At 38.1% G+C, this 14,180-nt stretch overlaps 1 protein-coding gene and 1 long non-coding RNA gene across 2 annotated transcripts in view; both read left to right on the forward strand.

Annotated features, from left to right (window-relative positions):
* The window catches only part of RIMKLB (ribosomal modification protein rimK like family member B), a 48,411-nt gene extending 45,702 nt beyond the window's left edge, over positions 1-2,709 (forward strand). Inside the window, exon 7 of the mRNA XM_035545715.2 lies at positions 470-2,709. Coding sequence (XP_035401608.1) covers positions 470-933 — 464 coding nt within the window. The 3' untranslated portion in view covers positions 934-2,709. The remainder of the gene's footprint in view (positions 1-469) is intronic.
* A 4,271-nt stretch (positions 2,710-6,980) lies between these two features.
* LOC118247608 (uncharacterized) lies at positions 6,981-13,376 on the forward strand. Its single transcript, XR_004778500.2, has 3 exons — positions 6,981-7,619; positions 12,936-13,005; positions 13,250-13,376. It is a non-coding gene; the product is annotated as an uncharacterized LOC118247608 (long non-coding RNA).
* Positions 13,377-14,180: the final 804 nt, after the last annotated feature.

Genomic DNA, 14,180 nt, shown 5'->3' on the forward strand with positions numbered 1-14,180 from the left:
CCTGTAGTCTTATCTGGAATATTTGTTTTAATTTTGCTGGAAGATTTCTTCTTATAACTTATAAACATGTATAGCAAACCTCTACTGTAAAGGAAGAAACAAGGGCATGCATAGTAAGCCTCTGCCTTAGAAGAAGAAACAAAGGTGATTTGTTTTGTCATCCTTTTAATATCCCAAGATTGTAAAAATGTTTTGTTTTTGACTAAAAAGTCAGTAGTTACCATTTTTAAAAACAAATCATAATCTTGAGCTGCCTTTGGCAGTTCAGAATCATTCAAAACCCTGCTGTGACTTCAAGTTCATTAGTAGTCACTGTGGAAAGGAAGTCACTTTGTGAATCATCATCAACACTATGCTTGCAGGATTGTTTTGGAGCTTCACAACCAAAGTGCACCAGCCAGTCAAGAATCATGTTGGTCACCTGTGACCAGATTAGAGACAGCAAGTTTTTTTTCCCCACTTCTTGCAGGTGGTGTAGGGATGATGTGCTCACTGAGTGAACAAGGCAAGCAACTGGCAGTCCAAGTATCAAACATCCTGGGGATGGACGTGTGTGGCATTGACCTGCTGATGAAGGACGACGGTTCATTCTACGTCTGCGAGGCCAATGCAAATGTAGGTTTCATTGCCTTTGACAAGGCTTGTAATCTAGATGTAGCTGGTATCATAGCGGACTATGCCGCTTCTCTTTTAACCCCCGGTCGCTTGACGCGGCGCATGTCCTTGCTCTCTGTGGTGTCCACGGCAAGCGAGACTAGCGAGCCAGAGCTGGGCCCTCCAGCTAGTGCCGCTGTCGACAATATGAGTGCTAGCTCCAGCTCTGTCGACAGCGACCCTGAGACCACGGAGAGAGAGTTGCTCACCAAGCTCCCGGGGGCTCTATTCAACATGAACCAGCTATTAGCCAATGAGATCAAACTTCTTGTGGAGTGATGCCACGTGTAAATAGATGACCAACAGAACTCTCTCTTGTAAAAATTTCCTTTAAACCAACTTGCAATGCTGTTTATCAGAGAAGCTCAGAGAAATGAGGAAAGGGGAGTCAATCAAGAGAGCAAGATTAAAAGACATGCGTTCTGTGACTGCTGCCCCTATGTTTTTGCAGAACATAGTACTGTGTTCGTTCTTCAGCATCAGTTTTCTAATGAAGATGCTCAATTCACAACCTAAATGGGAGTTTTATTTGGATGCTGCTTTGGTCCCCAGACATATTGCAGTGCACATGTGTTCACAGGAAAGCATTGAAGCATGATTCACTGGAAGATTTTCAGAAAGCTCTGGCAGCTCTCTAGAAACTTCCGGGAATTAATGCAGCAGTTAAGTCTCTTCTACCTCTGTAAGGCTTGATCCTGTAAATTGCTCAGTGCCTTTAGTTCTCAATGAGAGTTGAAGGTGTTAAATGCCAGGTATTTCAATGTTCCTGGACACCTACTGTTCCCTCTCTTGTAGGTGGGAGCTGTAGGTTCAGCATACTTTTAAAGTCATCCCTTTCTGACCTTGCAGGATATGGCCCTTCAAATGATGAGGCAGAGAGAAGTGTCGTTTGACTTAATGTGAGCTTTCTGTACAAGTCTCTAATTTGTGCCGTCTTGATATTAATTGGCAGCTTTGTGTCCATATTTCTTTATAAAGCTTTTGAAGGAGGATTTCTAGAACTTATGCTTTTCTCATTTCAACTCCAGATTTTGGAAGGTATGCAGGGGAATTTCTCATTATATTTGTGGCAGAAGTGTCACGTTTTAACTATTTTTGCATGATTGGAGGAGATAAACAGCACTGTAATGTTTGGTATACAAAATAATGTTTAATCCAATGTGAAAAAGAATTACACTAGTTTAAAACAAACGTGCATTGACTTGTATTTGTTAGTGTTTTAGTCTTTTTGAGAGAGATCTGCAATGTTAATGTTCTTTTTTTTTTTAATACATGCTAGTCCAACACTCCCTTCTCTATGCCTGCATCTTTAACAGTGGCCAAAGTGAAAACACTGCAGAATATTTGCTAAGAAAACACTGAGTGAAAGCCTGTACAGTTTTTTTTTGGGAGGGGAGGGTGATATTTTTTGTTCTTCGGGGGGAGAAATGTGGTAAGTGTGGAGGAGTGAAAAGTTGGTTAAAAGTGATTAGAATTCTAGAGGTACGTTAGAATAAAGCTGCAGTTCATACAATACTTGCAAGGTTTACTTTTTCCCCATTGAAAATACTTAAAAGCTGATGTCAGAAATCCAAAGAGCATAACTGGGGAGAAATACTAAATTCTTAGTTTTGGGAAACATGCAGCAAATTAAATTTAAAAAAAGAAAAAAGGAAAAAAAAAGAGAGCTCAGCCAGAATTAAAAAAAATAAAAATAAAAAAATATATAACCTAGGTCCATATACAATTAACAAATTGATCCTGGACCCTTATGTGTATGTGGTGTGAGTGCACACACTTGTGTGTTTGTATATGCACATTTGCTTTGCTTCATTTCCTTTTGGGTTTTGGCTGTTTAGATCCTATACTTTTTCTAGGCTGCCTGATTTTTCTTAGTCCTTCTGGCTGTGCATTTTGTCATTACCCTTGAGCTGTTTTGGAAAACAGATAACCAAAACAGATATACTGAGTCCATTTTTCAGTCCCTATCTTCCCCCTCCTTTTCCTCCTCCTCCTCCCTCTGTTCTCATTCCTTTCCCATTTTCTGGGTCCATAAAGCCCTGGAACTATATATATGTGTGTATGTGTGTGTGTGTATATATATATATATATATATATAAAATATAGAAATATATATATATATATATATATATAAACGTAAGCCTCTTTTTTAAAAAACAAAAGGTAAAATGTTTACAACTGAAAAACAATCTTGTGAAAATAGGGTTTGTTTGGAGGGGGGTTGTGTGTGTGCAATGCTGCTGTTTTCTGGATACTTAATGGAGCATGTCCCATGTACCCTCTGAGGCTCTGCACTGCCCACCTCTGTGGCCCCTCCTCACCTCTCTGCTGCTCTGCTGTTTTATCTTCACTTTGGACCTTAGACACAACTCACGGACATTATGCAGAGAGTCTTCAAGAGGCAATAAACAGTATTAACCTGCTTTCATGGAAGTTTGATCATGCTTCTTTGTACAGTTTGTTTTTTTTTATTATTATTATTTTATTTTAAAAGGAATGTAATAAAATGGCTTTTTTTTGTAGAATTAAATATTATTATTAAAATCAAGTGAAAGGTTGACTATTGGTGTTAAGCAAGAGAAGTGGACCAGCTGGTCCAGCAACAAAAGGAGCTTCAGCAGTCAAGGTATTTTCAAATCTTCTGAGCCTTCGAGTGCACAGGTTATACTTGAAGAATATAAAGGTCTTCAACTTCTGTGAAGAGTTGCAGAAACACAGAACACAAAAGAAAACTAATTTTCTAGTCATTGAGCAGTCTCTTCAGAGGCTCTTATCCCCTGGTTTGTTTATCTAAGGGGAATTTGGGTGTTAGTTCTTTGTTTTTTTTCTCCCTTCCTGTTCCCCCCCCCCTTTTTTTCTTTTCCTTTTTCTTATTAGTGGTAGGTGCCTGCACTTCTTGAGAGGCTGATAGGGTCAACCCTTCCCTTTTCAGCTGTCACACACATTGAGCACATGTAGGATAACAGCAGAGAGTAAGGATATGCTGGTTGCTACAATAGGACCTCTGTATTTCTATCACAGGAGATACCTTTTAGAGTAGAGAGCAGGTAACTGAATATTCCGGACTGTTTTTTTAAGGCTCCATTCTATTTTGTGGAGAAATGCTGTGATGCACAGGAACTTTACATTTCTTATCACCCTTTCAGAATGTCCAGGTAACATCTTAAAGTAATAAAATTTGTGAAGTAAACATGAGATTTTTTGAAAGACAAGCAGTGGATTGAGAGACTTACAGTTTGTTTCCCTTGTGATGAGGTGCTCCTCTGTGGTTGGTTCTTCCCCAGCAAGTTTGGAGATAAGTCTTTGCATAGTGGTCAGGGAAGAAGACAGTATTTGAAACATCACGTACGTTTGTTTGTACGTAAGTTACTGATACTGCACATGGAAACCTTGCTTGAAGACTCATTGGTATGAATAGGCACACTTGTCTGATATATTTACTCAGTATTTATCCAGTGCTTTTGAAATAGTGAAATGTATAGAATGGGATGGGTTGTGGAGGGAGCTTCTTGTTTTCACTTAAAGCAAAAAAAACACCACCATCCAAATCTAGTCTGTTGTAACCAGGCAGTATTTCCCATTTAAGGTGAACTTTACAGGTATCAGCTTTATATGCTGTATTTCCTTCAGTTACGTACGCTGAAAAACACATGCTAAACTTTCATGCAGTTGCACTAACACTGCCTCTGTACTTGAGTTTGGAAGCTTATGGTGAAAAAGTGGTCAATGTAGTGCTGGATTATAATAGCATTAATACATCTGATGGTGATACAATTCTTTTTGTATTTTTTAATGTTTGAAAGAGCCAGTTAGAAACTCGTTTGCAACAATAAGTTTCTTAAACTACATCTGATAAAATTGTTTTTTTTTTCTTTTTTTGTAACAGTGCAGATTTTCTTCTGTTAAATTTAATATGCTTATAATTGATGTCTTGCTGTGTCAATATATGGATTGTATGTTAAGCTTTGTATTTAATGCTTTAATGTGTTTTATAAAATGCTTTTATGGAATGTTATACCATGTCACCCATAATGCAATAGAAGGTTAATGCTTGATGCCTATGTGGACTGTTGACCTTTTTGTTCTGCTAATGGTCACTCTTGGAGCATTTTCTTCCACTTCGTGGGCTATCTTCCATGTGTGATACTTACTCAGGACATAACCTCTGGAACATCGGTGTTTGTCAAATGCAAAGGATACTTCTTAAGATGTTACATTGGACTTCAAAATCCAACACGTGACATTTGCTAAATCTTTTCTCTGCCTTGTTGTGGAAATTTGTCAGTTAAATGTGTAAGGGACCCTAAAGGATTAGAGAGACTTTGTGGAAACAAATCCCATGTACAGTATCTTTCTCATGGCTCACTCTTTTTGAGAAGGTTTATGGGCTTTATGGCTGGTGTGAGACATACGACCCACTCCTGTTCTCTCTATGGAATTGTAGGTGCTCGGACAGGTAACCTCTGTTGCTACTGTCTTTTTTAATTTTTAATTTTTTCACTGTTCTAGGAGTTGTTTTAAACTGAACACTGCAGGATTTATAACCAGGTGTTTGCTGGCTTTTCCTTTGTTTTTTTTCTTTAAGTCTTAATCTTTGAGGGAGACTTTTGGAGCGTTCTGATGGTGGATCTTGCTGTTGGAAGTCTCCAAGCCTCTCATGTTTCCACTTTGAGTTGAAAAGTTTTTGTTTTGTTTATTTGTTTAAACTGATGACAGAAATTTGATGCACGAATTTTGGGTGGGTTTTGTTGTTGCTCTATTCTGTATGACTTACTTGACTTATTCCCTCCCCCTTCCCCCCCCCCCCCCTTTTTTTTAACAGAAATGTGTTCTAACAGTTCGCACTTTCTTACTGTTCTTTGCAAAACTTTTCAGGAGCCAAAAAAGTCAAACAATCCAGAGAAAACCTTCCCTTCTCCCCTTTCCGGTGGCGAGAGTGAGAACTTATGAAAAGTCCTTGAGAATGTTTCTTCCTAAACTTTTCCCCCCAGTAATGCAAGCGGGTAGAATGGTAAACGCAGCAGTTTGGTGACATCTAAAACCGACCTGTTGTCAGGTAAATTGACTCTTTTCTGCTCTTATGTAACCTTCGTAAATTTGCTAACTTGTTTGCCTTCCTTTCTTCCTGTTTTCCCAGTTGGTCCATTTTGGTGAAACTTTCTGAATGATTTCTCTACCAGTGATGTTTAGATAAATCTTACTTTTTTTTATATCCCCTCCTTATACATGCTGACCTTTAAGAAGTCTGTCATTGTCCTTTGCTTTACTCAGATGAGACAAAAATTAGGGCAGGTTAAAAGTCCTCTCATGGTAGATATATGAGAGAGTTTTGTAATACATTAATTCTACCTCTTTATCGCTTTTAGGTAGTTTGCTTTTAAGTGTACTGTTTTAGCTTAGGTTCTTGAAAGATATAATGCTTTCCAGTTGCAAAGTGAGCATAACATTTAACTGCATCAATTGGGAGCTGAGAGGTACATAAAAACGAGTACTAAGGAAATTAACTTAAATTTACTAAAATTCAGTAGAGCTGGATCGTATAAAGAGGACAGATGGGAGAATGTGTGTTCTAGAAGAAAGAAAAAACAAAACAAGTTGAGGGTCTGATTATTTGTTAGCAAAGGATGGGGGATGCAGTTTATGTTGCCCTCGCTAATAGATCTAAATACCTGTAAATGTTATCCTTCTCTGTAAACTCTCTCCTTTAGTCTCAAACCACTTCAAAGTTGATGGGAACTTCAGGTTTTATTTTGTGCGAAGAGGAGAATCTGTATTTTATATACAGTGGTAAATATCAGACAATTGGAATTCCATTCAAAGTAGAGGAATGCTAACCTTCAGACAGGCTTCGAAGTTTCCTGATGCCGTGTTTTATTTCTCATGACATCTGTAAAGAATTAGCTTTTGTTTCAATCTTTTTTTCTGTGTACTTTAAATAACTCCTCTATATTATCATTAAATACTGTACTTTTCTCAGTTTATGTTTTCCTGGAACGCAGCAAATTTGTCAGCACTACCGTAAATTACATCTTCAGATTACAGTGGGAGGGAATCATTTTGGAGCCAAATTTTGCTCTCAGCTATGCTGAGATAAACCTGGAATCTCTATGTGATATCCAATTTCACTGGTATAATTGAGTGTATAATTTGTTTCTTTAATTTTACCTTTAAGATAATTTTACAGACATGTTATACTTATGTTTCTAATGCTTTTTCCTTTCAGACACACCCGCTTCTTGCGTCTCAGCAGTGGGCAGGCCTATTCCTTTATTTGTGTAATATTTTTGTACATCAGCTGCTATAGGACATGGGTGTAACACTTCTCAGGCATGTGGTTGGGTGTCTTTCTGGGGGAGAGCTTTGTGGGTTTATAGTAATGTCTAAAAAAGAATTTATTTTCCTCAAATTTGTTGAACAAATTCACGTTGTCTCATAGTTTAATATCTCCAATCTTACTTCCAAAGTATTACTTGAAGATTTTCTTGAAAGAAGGACAGTACTGGTTCTTTGTAGTGTCTGCAAATGATCTTTTGGGGGGAGAGTTAATCAAAATTTACTGCATTCTGCAGAAGTTAATCTTTAATATTGCTTGAAAGATGTTTTTACAGATTATGCTCCTGCCTGCTTATGGAATGGCTTTCAAAGCCTTATTGGTTGTTCCTTGTTCATGTTGATTGTTCCCAGTGCTTTGCCCGGTGTATAGGGAAACATTGTAGAACTTGAATAAAACCATGACATCTTAGACAAAGGATGGTGATTATGTAAGTGCTGAACAAGAACTTCTTCTATATGCCCTTCTGCTGCAACAGAATATTAAAACTGGTAGGTGGCAGCAGCAGCAGAAGAAACTCATGTGACTGTGACCTGAGAAACCTACAGTACTGGGAGAGATGGATTGCAAAATATTAACTGGAGTAATGGGGACGGAGGAGAGAGGCAGAGTCCCTGAACTGTCCTTTTGAATGGTGAGTCTAATTTACTGAATTCTAACCATCACAAGACTAGCTGTATTACAGTAGACACGTGGTTCTATCTGATTTAATGTTTGGTTACCTGATGTCCTAACTCTGGTCTTTAAGTCAACATTCCATTTTCCTCTCTGCTTCTGTAAGGTACAGTATATGCCCTAAAAATTTAAACTTCACTAAAATTGCCATATCTTAAGAATATGGAAAACTAGGGCTGGAAGGAATTAATCTAGTCCATTCATCTATCTGCCCCACAAGAAGATCAGTCCAAGTTATGCTGTTGATGACGTTTGTTTTAACATTTTTTTTAAAAAAAATGGAATAAATGAGGAACATTCTGCAGTTTTTATCTACAGATCTTTATTTTTATGAAGGGAGGAAATGACCACTGTCAGACAGTGGTCAGTGTTACGGGCTGAGAGCTTTTCTAATTTTTGCTACTTCATTTTGGCCCATCTGCTATCTGATACTACCTTTTGGGTGATTCTTTTATGTACTTTTCAAACGTATGTATCTCTTCCTGAAATGTTTTTGAGTAGTTCATCACAATTGTACTTGGTGGTAACTGACATTGCATGTGTGTAAACATATATCTAACATTTCTCATCAGCTGTTTTTTCCTCTGCATCTAAAGCCTGGTACCCCTTTGAGTGTGAAGATCTTTTACTGTTGCCCACATTCATTGTTTTTGTCCAAGGGGCATAGTTTATAGATGCACATAGTAAGCAGCCAGTTTCATGTTCTAATGACACTTTAGGAAATCAGGATTCTCATGTAGTACGTAATGGTCATTTGAGATTTAGGGGACAACAGCAGGGATCCACCTTAAACAAATAAATTGGTTTGACACTAAGTCTAAATTGTATCCTTGAACCATTCTAATTTTGATCAGTAGGGCACAATGGTGCACATTTATTCAGACAGAACTAGATATATTTTTTCAAAATTCTGGTATAGGGTTTTCTATGTGTAAAAAGACTCTTTGAGGCTTTCCCTTCTGTTTCTGAATCCTGGCCTCTTTTTGGTTAATTTAGCTAGTCATTTTAGTAAATCCAAACTGATAAGTAAAGAAGATAAATTGCTTTTTGGGTGGGTGTACCAGTCATTAGCCCATTACAACATAAATAATATCTTATTAATTGAGATGTTTAAATATCTTTACATTTTACATTTAAGAAATAACATTTCTACATAATAATAAAATATTTATAGGTAAGGGTTAGGTAACAGGTTGATTACAGGTACAAAAATAAAAGTGCAAAATGCCTTAGACACCCAAATGTTGTCAGTTCCAAATTTGGAAATATTAAAAGCTCTAAACCAGAAAAAGCCAAAAAGCAGATCTATTATCCTCTTCTGTGAATCTTATATAAATATTAGTTATTGTGTAATAATACTTACAGAGCACAACTTAGATTAAATGATAGATGCCTTAGAAACACCATGATAGTAAAAGACAGTATGCTTTATCGAGATATCATATATCTCAAGATAGAAAAAATACTCAAAAGACCGAAAGTTAAATTGCGTATGGAAGTGGGAGACAGTGAGAAACGTAAAATCTATAGTGTTTCTGATGTAATGACTAACAGTGAGTAGTTTTAACCACCTCTTCAGTTATCTAGACTTCAGTGTCTCACATGTTTTTGATTGTGCATCCCTTTCCCATAAAAAGTTTTTTTGTGTGTATCCCATAAAACATTTTGATCATGCACCCCAATATATGTATATTCATTTATTTATACAGTATGTACATGTACTACTGTACTATTATGTACATTATTAAACATACACAGAAATAAAAGATCAGATAAAGATGAAACAAATTCTGTTCTAAAAGGTATTTCATTTAATTTATTAATGGTACCAAAAATAATTTCTTTTTGCACCCTAATGGATTGTCTTGTGCACCCCACTTTGGAGACCAATGATGTAGATATCATCAAAGAGTTATTGTTGCACAAGTAGTCAGTATGTTTCATCATAACAAGACCTCCATTTTAACTGTATCTCCTACCAGAGATTAAAATGCTGACATCCAGTAAGATGACTTCTGTTTCTGAAAAGAAAAGAAAATGGGAGAGAAGAGCCAGGTTATGGAGGCACTGATGAACAGTCTAGCATGGGGGAAAGTTTGAATCTGGATCAGCTGAATGTGGAACAGTTATCAAGTATTAGTTGATAAATTCCAAATTCTATTTCCTGTAGTTATCTGGGATGGTCATGCTAAAATTGGAAAGAATACTTAAACATGGGAACTAAGCTGGATCTGAGTTTTTGATATTCAGGCCACCAAAGAGTTTCCAGTGCACATCAGATACCACCTAGGACTACAGACAACTGATGTGCTTTTCTTAGCAGCGTGTCAGTTCTCATAGAGCTTGTAGAGGTAGTATGTGGACCACAGGCTTTAAATCCCGGAGCTGAGTTACTGCAGAGTGAAAGGGAGATCAAATGCACAAAGTGAAAAATATTTTGGACAGAGATTTGAAAAGAGTTATTGAATATAACAATGCGCAAAGTCTATGTAGCTGATGAAGCCCCATAGAGAAAGTTTTTACATCCAGTCAGACAGCAGAGATGTGAAAGGGAGAACGTATCTTCTAGTAGTAGAGGCAAAGAAGTCTAAGCATATATCAGTCTGTCATCAGAGATGGAGAGAAGGCAGTAAAATAGCTTTTGCTGGTCTTGAGCATTCCCAGCTTTTTGTTGTAAGGAGGAATATCACCAGACTTTCTGTACATAATATATGATAGGCAAGCTAGCCTTTGGGGACTGGATATCAAGGAAGAGAGCTGAATGCTGATTATAGAGCTGTTGATATGGAAACTAGCTGTAGTACTTACCTACTAGAATGGATGGTCATGTGGATTAAAAATGTTACTGTGCTGAGTCTAGATGACAGTAATTTTTGGAAGGAAGAGTTGGTCGTCTGTCCCCGAACCTCTGAACTTTTGCTTCTTAACAGTTTCTGGAAGCCATTTTAGGTAAGGCTTAGAGGCATAGAAATGTATATAAGCCTTTTTAGCAGGGACCACCATTTTAGGCGATTCAGTCAGCTGTTAAGGAAAGATTTTTTGGGTGTAAGACAAGCACGGATTTAGAGTATTCTCGTAGATCCTCCACATTTTTACATGTGACTGTTGATACAAAGTGTTTTTTTTTCTACTAGATATGACATAGTAAAGCAACCGATACTGTTCTCTGCAACCCTGATCTGGTGTGGATTTGAAGAATGGAAAAATAATACTTTCCATTCTTATTCATAGACTTCCGTGGGCAAGGAAGGGTTGGTATATTTGTGAAGGGAAGAAAGGACAAGTTCCTCACTCTGGAGGAGAAGTAGGTTATGAATTAGGCTGATAGAAAAGTTGACGTTTACAGTGAATTTAAGGAAGACCATTTCGAGGGTGTTTCTGCATTTCCCTTTTGTTGCATTTAGAAACAGTGCAAGTGTTAATAGAATGTAGAGTCCGGATAGTAGTGTATCAGCATATTAAGTTCTGCCTAGTTTGTGGGTGAGAAAGGGCTCATAAAAGATTTACATGAATTTCTGTGTCTACTAAGTCTACTTTTTTACTTGGAGGCAACTGGTAGATGCAATTACATATAACACTGTCTCAGCAATAGATTTTGGTTTTGGTTTGGAAGGAAATGTACTTAAGGAGTTATATATGTCATTGGGTTGTTCATTCCTATAGGAAGCAGAATTGATAAGCAGTCAAAATGCCTACCTACAAGATAGTGATATCCAAAGCCCAGTCTCAGTTAGGCACTCATTGATGTTGCTAGGGAGAAGGCTTTTTGGTATATCTATTAATAAGAGGAGGTAAAGAAACATGTGAGAAAGGACTTTGAAAGTGTTGCATACATTGAATTACATCTTTTGTTGCATTCATAACTCTTTGATGTACTTCTGTACATGTATGTACCGTATTAAAAAGAGTATTGGCTGCTAAAATGTCTCTGGTTCTTCAGGCTGAGGTCAGTTGAACAGGGGAAATAGGTTTGGAGAGCTCTCTAACTGGAAATGTCAGCTGTGCTAATCTGGATGACTAAGTGAGTACAGAGTTTGAGCCTAACATTAATTTTGCAGGTCTTTATATTTTTAATGTAGTAGCAAAATTCTTTGTCAAACAGTATATTGAATATTTGGTACCAGAAAGTGCAGTTGCGTTTTCCCACCAGTATTATATTACATTAATCTGTGGCTTAACCTAAGACATACACAAAATAAGGAGTGAATTTTTGTTTTAGACAAATTGCAATACAATTTCAAATATACTTCAACACAGGAATGGAATAGGAATGGAGTTTTATTCTAGGTCATTGAAATTTTTGGAGTAAAATATTTTAATCAGAAAACACTATTACATTGATAGTTTTTTGGGAGTATGTGCTATTTCCAGAATTTTATGGGATGATCGCTCATGTACAAAATGGCACTTGATGAAGTGGGAGGAAAAAACAGTAACCCAGTTGTTGCTACCTCTTTGGCCTGTCACACATTTTTGCTATGCATATTTCCTGTTTATGGTAGAAGCAATGACACTACTAAGCTTCCTTGATACTTAGTTTATCAGTGTCATAAAGTACTTACATCTTAGGGAGGAAGGATCTGGACAGGTGAATACAATACACAGTATTACATGGACAAACCAGGAAGGTGTCCTGAAGCACAGAAAGAAGATTGAGCAGAAGCTGTATACACACGTATCCATTCAATTCAGTTTTATCAATGTAGTGGAAGGCCGGGAGTCAAGATGACTGTTTCAGTTATACGATGGTGAGGAATGGGAATGTTGTATTGACTGTTGGTACAGCTGTAAATATATCGCAAATATTTCATATCTGGTGTTTACAAGAAGTGTGGTTTACCCCAGGAGGTGTGTATAGTTTGTCTTCCTCACTACTACTATGCAAAGTACTGTCTGCTAATGTTATTCCCTGGATTCTGTCTGTTCATCAGCATTGTGTATTAAGCACAAAAATTGTATAGTATTTTATGAGTTTCAGGAGGACACTTTAGAAGCTGGTGTTTATATTTTCCCATCCATCTTACAAACGCAAGGGCAAAAGAAACAACAGAAATATTAGTTACTTGCCCCACCTATCCTTACAGCAGTGTGTGGGAGGAGTAGCACAAATGTATTGTGATGTAGGAATGCTTGTGCATGCCTAAATGGAAATGTTTGTTTACGAAATGGCAAATATGGAAGTCTTATTTCTGCCTAGTATCTCCTGAGATAAGTTGCAGTTTGACTTTGCTGAACTTAATATACAATTTTTCCTCCACATGAAATATTTCCACAGGAATGTAATGCTTGTGAAAAGTTGATGGATCAGCAGTTGCAGAGACTGAACTCCTCTACCTGCAGGAAAGGTAACAGGAACTAGATTTCACCTTTAGAACGCTGTACCTCACTCCTTGAACTGGAAGGGCCTTTTCCTAGGTCAGAAGAGGAGTTTGATAACCCATGGCTCCACCCTTGGTACACCTGTAACGCAGATATCAAGGAAATGAGATAGATGCTAGTTACAGAAATCTTTTTTATGATGCCTGATTGAATTTTTGATGCACAGTTTTTTGGGAAAAGCCTAACTCTTTGAATGATTTTTTTCTCTAGGTTTTTCTGCATCAGCAGGATGCGTGCTTTCCTTCTTATTGGGACACTTATCTCTTGGTAATGCCCCCTTCACAGTAAAGGGAAGAAGGGACAGACCAAAAGTAAAGTGGAATGGGGAAATGTCCAGACATGGGGTTAGCAGTCATAATGAACGCTGTCTTACAAACACAGAGAACTGAATAAAAGAGTTAATACGTCTAATTCATGAGGGTGTGTGGTTTTTCTTTGTGTCTTCTTTACCAATTACCCTTTCTTCAAGTGCTGGTTAACTTCAGAAATCTGTTGATCTTGCAGCTTTGATGTAGACATTAATGACAGAGACAGTGGGATCAAGTGCACCCTCAGCAACTTTGCAGATACCAAGCTGAGTGGTGCAGTTGATGCAACGGAAGGAAGGGATGCCATCCAAAGGGGCCTGGACAAGTTTGAGAAGTGGGGCCATGTGAACCTAATGAGGTTCAACAAGTGCAAGTGCAAGGTGCTGCACCTGGGTCTGGGCAATCCCAGACATGAGCACAGACTGGGAGAAGAACTTGTTGAGAGCAGCCCTGCAGAGAAGCACTTCGGTGTTCTGGTGGACAAAAAGCTCGACATGAGCCAGTGTGCGCTTGCAGCCCAGAAAGCCAACTGCGTCCTGGGCTGCATCAAAAGAGGAGTGGCCAGCAGGTTGAGGGAGGTGATTGTTCCCCTCGGTTCTGTCCTTGTGAGGCCCCACCTGCAGTGCTGCACCCAGCTCTGGGGTCCCCAGCACAAGAAGGATGTGGATCTGTTTGAGCGGGTCCAGAGGAGAATCCTGAAGAAGATGAGAGGGCTGGAGCACCTCTCCTGTGAAGAAAGGCTGAGAAAGCTGGAGCTGTTCAGCCTGAAGAAGAGAAGGCTCTGGGGTGACCTTATTGCAGCTTTTCAATACTCAGAGGGGGCTTATGAAAAA

This window comes from Cygnus atratus, chromosome 1 (assembly GCF_013377495.2).
Source record: "Cygnus atratus isolate AKBS03 ecotype Queensland, Australia chromosome 1, CAtr_DNAZoo_HiC_assembly, whole genome shotgun sequence".
In the NCBI taxonomy this organism is placed as follows: Eukaryota; Metazoa; Chordata; class Aves; order Anseriformes; family Anatidae; genus Cygnus; species Cygnus atratus.